This window comes from Garra rufa, chromosome 10 (genome assembly GCF_049309525.1).
Source record: "Garra rufa chromosome 10, GarRuf1.0, whole genome shotgun sequence".
NCBI classification, from domain to species: Eukaryota; Metazoa; Chordata; class Actinopteri; order Cypriniformes; family Cyprinidae; genus Garra; species Garra rufa.
The window spans coordinates 31,941,101-31,951,058 of NC_133370.1; the positions used below are offsets into that span (position 1 = coordinate 31,941,101).

The 9,958-nt window shown below is 36.8% G+C and overlaps 1 protein-coding gene across 1 annotated transcript in view; it reads right to left on the reverse strand.

Moving 5' to 3' along the window:
* The window catches only part of LOC141344548 (uncharacterized), a 73,798-nt gene extending 64,128 nt beyond the window's left edge, over positions 1 to 9,670 (reverse strand). Inside the window, exons 1-3 of the mRNA XM_073849427.1 lie at positions 9,290 to 9,670; positions 3,292 to 3,456; positions 1,030 to 1,243 (exon numbers count right to left, since the gene is read on the reverse strand). Of these exons, the coding sequence (XP_073705528.1) occupies positions 1,030 to 1,243; positions 3,292 to 3,456; positions 9,290 to 9,410 (500 nt within the window). The 5' untranslated portion in view covers positions 9,411 to 9,670. The remainder of the gene's footprint in view (positions 1 to 1,029; positions 1,244 to 3,291; positions 3,457 to 9,289) is intronic.
* Between the last annotated feature and the right edge of the window lie 288 nt (positions 9,671 to 9,958).

The window sequence follows — 9,958 nt, forward strand, 5'->3', positions numbered from 1 at the left end:
AAAGAACCATGAAAGTTGTGATTGTTCAATTTGTAATATACTGTATATCTACTTTCTAGTCCTGTCAAATCGATTAATCGCGATTAATCGCATCCAAAATAAAAGTTTGTTTACATAATATATATATATATATATATATATATATATATATATATATATATATATATATATATATGTGTGTGTACTGTGTATATTTATATGTATATATACACAGTACATATACATAGTACACACACATATAAACACAAACTTTTATTTTAAATGCGATTAATCGTGATTAATCAATTTGATTCTACATACTACATTCTCTTTTATAACTAAAACGCATGTTTGGCTCTTTATACACAATAAAAAAATGCCTGCCGTTGAGGGAGGTTTATCTTAGTACACAATGTTCCTTAATAAAATAATTTCAAAGGAAAAGACAAACAGCATTCTTTCTCAGTCCGTGTGCATTTTGAAAGGCGTTTTACTGAGCACTGCCTCTCATATTGATGCAATTAATAAAAATTTCACAAGCTGGTTTTTGTTTAACACCATGTTTTCTCAAATTGAAAAAAAAAAGTTTTTCATTACATGAATTGTGAGAATACACCATTGTTTTATCACATGTAAACCTCAATGTGGCTAATCAAAACCACAGAAGCTTACTGCCATTCCCGTATCTTTTAAAGTAATGTTTGCTTTGCTAAATTAGTTACATATGGCTGAATATTCACAGTTTTCTTACTTTAATTATATCGATATAGATAAATAAATGAATATGCAGCTGGAAAATAGTACCGATAATAAACAAATTGGACTAAAAAGACCACTAGGAAAGATTCATAAGCAAATTGCAAAACCAGTCCAAACACACTCAATGGCCAGTTGATGAAAACTGTATTACAGCTTGTTTGAAATACAAAAAAAAGATGTTAGGGCCCATTAAAATAGGATTACTTCTGAAGTTGATGTATTATACTGTATTAAAATTGTTTAGGCCAAAAACCTTCACACAAATCAAAAATATAAAAAGAGTCAACTTGCTTTCCATCTGCAAGGTTGATGGCACGGAAAAGGGGGTAATCCTCAGGAGCGGGCTTCCCATGCTGATCCTCATACAGGAAGACCGGCGCACGGCCCACCTCCACACCCAGCTGCTGGATGCCCTGCTCGTTGTATACCGACAAAAGGAAGGACTGTACTCCTGCCTTTGGCTTGATAGTCATAAGGATGGAGAAATCCTGAGGGAATACTCCTCCTGAAGACACAGGAAAGGCATTGTGGGTTAAACATCAGCTGTTATTGATGATTCACACTCTTGTCTTCCTTTCCCCAGCACTGATGAGCTAAGACTACAGTAGATTAGACAGTGTACTGTGATCTAAACGGGCCTTGTAATATGCAGCGGCTCTTTTACAACAACCCATTCCCCACATCGTTTGTAGGGGATGGTTTAATGAAGTATGAAACGGTTTGTCTTTTCGGGTGGCACATTAACTTTACAAGGTGTCAGACGACATAACAGATTTACAGTTAAACGGGTTGTATGAGCACTGGAGTGGAAACTCAAACTACAGTATCTATCTCTGAAGTGCTGTTCACTTTGCCAACCTTGAGGGAGGTTTTTTTGTTTTTTTTACACCAACATACTATTAAGCTGAAATTTCCAGTCCTAAAATCATAAGGTTTGGAGGCCTTTTTATTTTAGCCAAAAATCACAGAAAACGAATTGTTAATTTAATCTCCTGCTATTTTGTGCCTCAGTTACCCTTTGCAGTCTGGCCAATTTGGAAGATACCCAACACACACAGAACAGAAGGTGCAAGTTAATGAGACTAAACTAGTAAATGTAAATGAAGTTGTTGTTATAGACTGAGCAAATAATTAGAGATTGCAACATCCCATTCGTAAAAACTATACTTAAAACTGTGCTAACCATAGACTTGCAGGAAACATGACAGATTGATTCATTAGTATTACTATATCAAATAGCCTTCAGTTTAATTGTATATAATAGCTCATCATCTATGAAGCTGCAGACAACATACTAGCCTGTTACAGTACTAAAGCTACAGTTGGGAGCAGTTTGGATCTTTCCTCTTCTTTGTTTTGCTAGTCATGGAAGAATTAGCAAGAAACCACTCCGGCTTATTGGGAAAACGTCCCTGCGGTGACATTTCTGTGAAGTGACATTATGTTTCTTGCACACTTCCAAAGTGAAATGTCCGGTAAGTGGCGCTAAATGTGCGCTCAGTTCTATTAGTAACAGATGAACGTGAATCTGGCTTCATTTTATGGTGTTGGTTGCTGTCAGTTTTGTGGCAGGTCAGAAATGAAATATCCAGTGGGCGGAATTAAAAGATTAAAACTCTTCCTGTTGAAAAAAAACAGCATATGCTGGTTAGGTATGTTTTGATGCTGGGATGCTGGTTTATGCTGGTTAATGCTGGTCTTTAGTTGGTTTATGCTGGTCCATTGCTGGAGTATGCTGGTCCTTTGTTGGTTTATGCTGGTCCTTAGCTGGTCATGTTGCTGTTCAAGGACCAGCATAAACCAGCAAAGGACCAGCATAAACCAGCTAAAGACCAGCATAAACCAGCTAAAACCAGCATCCCAGCATCAAAACATACCTAACTAGCATATGCTGTTTTTTTCAACAGAGCTTTGAGCTCTTTTAGTGTTTCACAAAACTGTACCAGGTGAGCTACCAAGCAAGTTTACTACCTCAGAAAAGTCATACATATGGAGCTTGTTATGTAATGCAAATGTCAAAATGCATTATTTCAGAAACCATGCACTATGGTGGAAAAATATTCTATAGTCCTAACAGTATTTAGGCAAGGAACTGTGCAAAAAATAACTAAAAGTTGGCGTTTTACTGTCACTTGTGTTTCATCTGCAATGAATCATATGTATAGGTGCATTTTTGCAAAATGTGGGTAGAGACACATTTTTCCAATGAGCCTATGTAGGTCAAAACAGTAGCCAAAAGATTTCTTTCTTTCTAAATGGGCTCTTTCTTGAAACAATAAACATGGCTTTAATTCCTTCATCAAGCTCTGGGCATCAGACTTCTAGCACTGTAAACAGTCCAAATGCATTTAACTGAGACGGTCAAGCTACATTATGCACTTCCTGTTGGATGCATTTCAAAGAGAAGAAAGAAGAAATCTAAAATGTCACTTTCCAAGAGCAAACCAATTACACTACATTTAGAAGTGATTTACAGCCTTGCCCAAGCAGAACAATTGTTGTATTTATAAGTAAGAAGGGATGAGACCACATAGATTAGCTCAATTCACATACCTGGGAAGAGCTGCTTGGTTGGGGTGCTGAGTTGAGCCCGCTTGTCCACTCGGTAGGCCACATCTGGTTTGGATCCTCTCCGGATGGTGCAGAAGCCTTGTGTTTTCTTCACTCCTTCTGGTGAACTTTTAAAGTCTAAGACCTTGAGCACATCCACGGGTTCAGCTGTGAGACAGAACGTGAGCAAACAATATAAGCATCAATAGCTTTGCCTCATCAAATCAAAACAGTATTCCCAGATAGTACACGTATGTCTGCAAGATGTCTGTTGTTAAAGATCTCTTGGTCTGGAAAGCATCTGCTGTGTACAAACATCTGAAAGATGTCAGTTTTACATACATTTTAAATCATAAACATCTTAAAGACATCTAATACACATCTATGTGACATCTGATAGGAAACATCCAATAGCTCATTGCAGATGAGCAAACTACATAAAAAATGTCTTGCAAATGTAAATGCAGACGTCAAATAGATGTCTCCGTGATGTACGTGCGCTATCAGGGTTTGTTCAATTATTTCTAGTTGCTTACCTAACTATTTAACTAAAGGCAATAATTATTTTAGCAAGTGGCTAAATTAGAAATTAGAAAAAGTCTACAGCAAGAATATCGCTTCTATGTCTGTCAGTGAATACAAAAATTAAGCAGCACTATCCAAAGATACCTTTCATCTGTCATACAGATGAGAACGGTGATTCTGGTGTGAAACTACTGCAGTGGGAAAAAACTTGTGAAACGGAAATAAATGTTCAGCCGTTTACGTTTCACAAATGCTTCCAAGTACAGTTGGGTTATTATGTAATTTTACAACACTATCCAAGTTTAAAAACAAGAAGTCAGTTTCAATATGTATTGTTACCCTCAATTATACCACATTCCCTTATGCAACAGGGCTTGTTTGTCCTCGAATGGTGTGGAGTGAGTATTTCAACAGTCAATTGTTGTCCAGCAAGTGAGGATATTTATGGACCACATCTTACCGTTTGTTAATATGGACATGAACAAACAAATTCCCATAAACCCCCCCCTATTGTTGGAGCCACATGTCATTTCGTAACAACGCTAACTCTGACTGGCAGTTTTACTGTACCTAATTCCCCGTCATCGCATGTGTGCTGTGACCATCCAATGAAACAATTGTACTTTTACAAGGAACCCGAGCAGCACAGCAGTAAAGATGTGAAGAAATATCCTGTAGGGATAATTGACCCCCCTACATGCAGATCCATCTACAAAGCCAAACATTCCAGAAGTTAAAGTCACTGGTGCTGGTCACTACACTTCTACGGTTATGGCAGCTCAGCACGAACCAGGCTTTACAAGCATCTCAGCTTGACCAATATGTTTAGTACTACACTTCATCATGTTGCTGCTACCAAGGTCATATATGAAGCGTTCTGGTTTTGCTCAGCCTGCACCCCACAAATGGCTCATTTCTAATGATCCTTAACAAATCTATGCTAATGCTTAAACAGGCTGAGAGATTTATGATATGATTAATATGGCAATTTAGAGGCTGGTACTGTAAAGTGTACTCTATAATGTCACACTGATTTATTGCTCTGCTCTGTCTTTTAGGCTTCGTCTTTGATGCCGTGAAAAGGAAAAGTTCCGGCCTCACTTGAGACTGATGAATGAGGATGTACGCAAGGTCAGGGAGATAAGAGTATCAGCATCCATCACTACCCGTACACAACTTTGTGTCCTTAAGACGCATCTGTTTGTCATCACCACTGCGACCGTTGTGGTCGAGGATGGCGAGTTGCGTGAAGTCTCTGATTCTCAGGAGGTTTAAGGGAATAGGAACAGGGCCTTGCACATAAATACTCCTATTCTGACTCCCCCGCTACCAGAGACTACAAAAACTTCTGAGTCAGGTCAAATGGACATATTTGTCTGCTGGTCAGGCAGCAGACAGGAAGTATCTCTTTCAAAGGCCTAAAAACAATAAACCGTATAAACAGAATGACTAGTTTCTAGGACTCATTACTCTCTCTCTCAGGACTCGGTGTTGGATCCAAACCAGGGTTTTATTTTCATATGCTTTGACATCACAAAAAGGCTCATTTTCCACCCTGTCCCACTCAACTAAGGCTGGGAAAGCACTTTAGGAGATTTATACTCAAGTCTTTTGATAGATCAGCCCTATAACACTGCACATAAGGCACAATAAAAACCAGCAAAACCTTTATAAAATATGAAGGACGATGACCTGCTTTTGTTTAAAATAGGCGCTGAGGAAAAGTCACTCAGGCGCCTGGTCATCCCAGTTACATTTAATAAAATTTTAAGGTCAAGAGTAGAACAAAACTTTAGAGAGTTCTTCTTTTGCTACATTTATGTAAATAAATAAATACATACATAAAAGTAACTATTCTTTTATTCATTATTTTCTGTAGCATATGGTAAGGAAGTGCTGGAAGTGCTGATCCGGTAGTTCCTGTTCCACATATGTGGCCAGGAGCTGAAGGGTGGTGCTTTTTTAGGGTTAGTCCACATGCTGAACACATTATGGTGTCGGCACGGTACAGCCTACAGATAACTTTGGCTCAGTATACCACCAACCAAGTCTTAATGCACTGAAAGCACAAATGTATTGCTATTCTACTCTGGGAATGAGATAAATGGACTATGTTTAAGAGCAAATTATACTGTTCAAAGGTTTGGGGTCAGTAAGGTTTTATATTTCAAATAAATTAATACTTTTATTCAGCAAGAATACATTAAATCTAGTAAAAAGATGAAAATAAAAGACATTTATGAAGTTACAAAGTATTTATATTTCAAATAAATGTTGTTCTTTCTATTGAATTAAAATGTAACACAGTTTTCACAAAAATATTAAGCAGCACAACCGTTTTCAAGACTGATAATAATAGGTTTTTTTTTTGGTTTTTTTTGCATATTAGAATGATTTCTAAAGAGTCATGTGACACTGAAGACTGGAGTAGTGGCTGCTACTTGGTATTTAAAAACAGTACAGAACAGTACAGAATGAAATGAATGAATGAAATGAAAATATAATATTTTTTTAAAAATCACAACAATACGGTCTTTTTGATCAAATAAATGCAATCTTGGTTAGCAAGATTTAAAAATAAACTATGGAACTATCTCATAATTCAGTTTTTTTTTTCTCAGATTTGTGTGATACAAACTCACAGTTCTAACTTTTTTCTCAGAATTGTGAGATACAAACCCGCAATTGCGAGGTATAAAGTCAAAAACTCTGAGATATAACTCGCAATGATAAACGATAAATCACAATGATATAAACACAATTATGTTAACATTTCAGTCTCAGAACTGGACTATATAAAGTTTATCTTACAATTCTGAGAAAAAAAGTCAGAATTGCAAGATACAGTCGCAATTGCAAGAAAAAAAGTCAGAATTGCGAGTTTAAATCTTGCAATTTTGACTTTATTTCTCGTAATTGCGACTTTGTATCTCGCAATTCTGACTTTATAACTCGCAATTGTGCTTCTTAAAAAAAAAAGTCAGAATTGTGAAATGTAATCTCGTAATTGTGGGAATTGTGAGATAAAAAGTTGCAATTACCTTTTTTTTTTTTTATTCAGTGGCAGAAACGGGCTTCCATAAAATAAATAAATAAATAAATAAACATGGAAAAACCTTTTCTGACCCCAAACTTTTGAACAATAGTGTATGTTTAAAAACAATGATCTTTTAATGTTTTATTACCAAAAATCTGCAATATTTCCCAGGAACAGCTTAATTTTCTTGATAACATTAAAACAGCTGCACACAATAAAGCTCAGTGTGTCTACATCCTTGTGCACGTTTGTGAATTTAATGATGCGGTGAGATCTTAATGTAGCTTTGTCAAATCAGTCTGTTGAGAGTTTCCATTCAGCGTAACCCCCACTGACAAAACAAAGAGTAACCCTCTGCATTATCACTCTAAATGAGATGACAAAAAAAAAAAAAAGTCTGAATAAAAGACATCCAAGCTCTTAAAGGAGAGGGTAATAATCTGTAAGTCTTACGAGTCTCTTCCAAAATGCAGTGCTACTGTTTTTTCTTTTCTAAACTCTAAACTAAAGGTCTCTTTGTGCTCTTCAGAATGCCTCTTAGCATTACTGCATACCTAAAGGCCTCATATATTCCAGATGTGGAGCATTGGCAGGAACAGGACCCCCCCTCTCACAGAAGCTCTTAAAAAAATGTCCATTAAATCCATTAAAGCAGCAAATCCACAATTAAAAGCGCTGGATATATTTTTCTTTGTATTTTTCAGATATTCTTTCTGGGGTGAGCCACTGTCATAGATAATGACATGGTAGATTTTTTATGATAAAATATGACAAATGTGTTTAGCAGAAAATAATTTATCATTTGCGTAATTCGGACTTTAACAGACTACAAACCTTGAAGAAATCTGGCAGAAATGTCAACGCCGGCAAATACACAAGAGACGCAATATCAATTGGTCAGACAAGAAAAATCACAACATTCAAACTGATCCAACAAGCAATAAAAACCCAATACTATGACAAACTTCAGCTGCAAAAAAGGCCCTGCATCCTCATTGGTTGAATCACTGGATATCCAAGCAGGTGTGGCCAGTATCTCATGTGAACTTTGTGAACTGCTGTAAGATATATTCTTTATGGATTTCAGATCTTTCCAGAAAACAAAAGCCAAAAGGTAGCTTTCATGCATGGAATTTAGTTGTGGTCAAGATTAGTCTTAAACCAAAAATGTGGAAGCTCACTTTCAAAATATCCCCACCTCCCAATTGGCCTGCAGAAGTGCAATGTGGTGAAGAGATTATCAGGCAGCCATTTTGAAAGAGGTATGTTACATATCTGAAATGGCCATCAGAACAGCAGGGAATATATTCTTGATATATATCATTTTACAGAGTATGCATTATATTTTCAATTTACTTACAGCAGGAGACACCAGTCTTGTTGAAAGCTTAGTAGAATTAGTATACAGTATACAAAAACAGTTTGCTGTTTGTGATTCTCATATACAGGTGAGTCAGAAGGATAATTTGCCCTAATTTTGCCTATTACGTAGAGTAGCCAATACAGAAGGACTAAATAAAAATGATGGACAGGACCACTTTAAAACACTTAAGTGTCCACTTTAAAAAGTAGACAATGTGTCCAAGTCAGAATACACTCCTAGCTTTCTGTCAGTAGACGGGTCTTTAGTGTGGACTGGGATAGTGTGGAGAAACGGTATCTCTCTCTGTCTGAGCAATAAAATTTCCTAAACTAATTCTGGGCACTTGAGTGCCTCACTGGTGTGCGCAGGGTAGTGCAGTTACCAAGAATGCTGTCTCATCAACAGGTCCAATATAATAGATACCAACCTTTCTGCTATTGATTGAATCACTCTATTTTCGAAAACAGCCTGCTATGTAAACCTTTGGAGATAATGGTCACAAGTGATATTGTGACTGGTATTTAAAATATTTTCTACAAAATATTATATTTTCTATATATTTGATATAACAATATTTAATACAACTCTGATGAAGTTACCTGTAACAGCACACTTTGGAATACTTAATAAGTATTTGTCTTGGTAGACTTCCAATCGAAATTTCAAACGCAGAATCTTGTATTAGTCGTAAATAAGTCTATTAATAATATAATCATATATAAAGACTTTTCAATGATATGTCGAAGATATTAAATCAATGACATTATTAACAGTCAGAAAGTACGCCACTGATTTCGCTTAGTCAACGATTTTCTCATCAAGCAGCGTTTGAGCATGACTCAAAATATTATTTAAAATAGTTAGAAATACCTTTTAATTTGGAGCCTCTGATGGCCATAAATGCTGTCTATGTAGGCAGCTCACTAGGTTTTGATACACAGACACTAAAACTTTCAATTTACATGCTGATATATTATATTTTGATATTTGAAATTCACTACACATTTTAAGTTCTATATACAGAAGCCTGGCATCACTGGAAGGTTGTTGACGATGCTCCTCAACCTTTTCCTTACCTGCTCTCACATGTGTTGCCTGTAGGACAAAAGTCAGAGTGAAGATTGCACTTAAAGCGGAGTTCCTGAGCCAGTTTTTCGTTCTCCATCTCGTGGACCACCTTTGCTTATCCTTATCCATGACCGGCGCCCTCAACTGTGTCTTAATTTCAAATTCGTTCCTTTTCCACAATCCAGATTATTTTTATTTATTTCTTTACTGCCATGAGCGAAAAAAAATCAATTGGTTTTCGTCGTGAACAAACTCCTCAGTCCCTCCGCCCAGCAGACGCTCAGACTGAAGGTAAACGGGCTCTCATGAAAAAAAAAAGAAACCCGGTTTGTTCCCTGAAGAGCTCAAGTCTTTAGGAGGGCTGGACGTGCGGACTAAACCTGACCCGTGAGGGAAAAGAAATGAACACGGGAAAATCACCAGTCTTGGAAAGATCCGCCCATTATTTTGATGAGAGCTTCAAAAGTTTGACACCGTTCCCCCGAAAACTCAGAGCAAAGGTGTATCTACTATGAGGGATCATACAACACCGGGAGGATGGTGATGGGACAACGGTTTACCAAAGGAGATACTCACAAAAACTTGGATTTTCATCCTGCATCCAGAATGAGAGATATTTGACTGGATAAGGACTATCTTCACAGCACTATAGCTTTCTGTCTTTGTTTACTTTATAC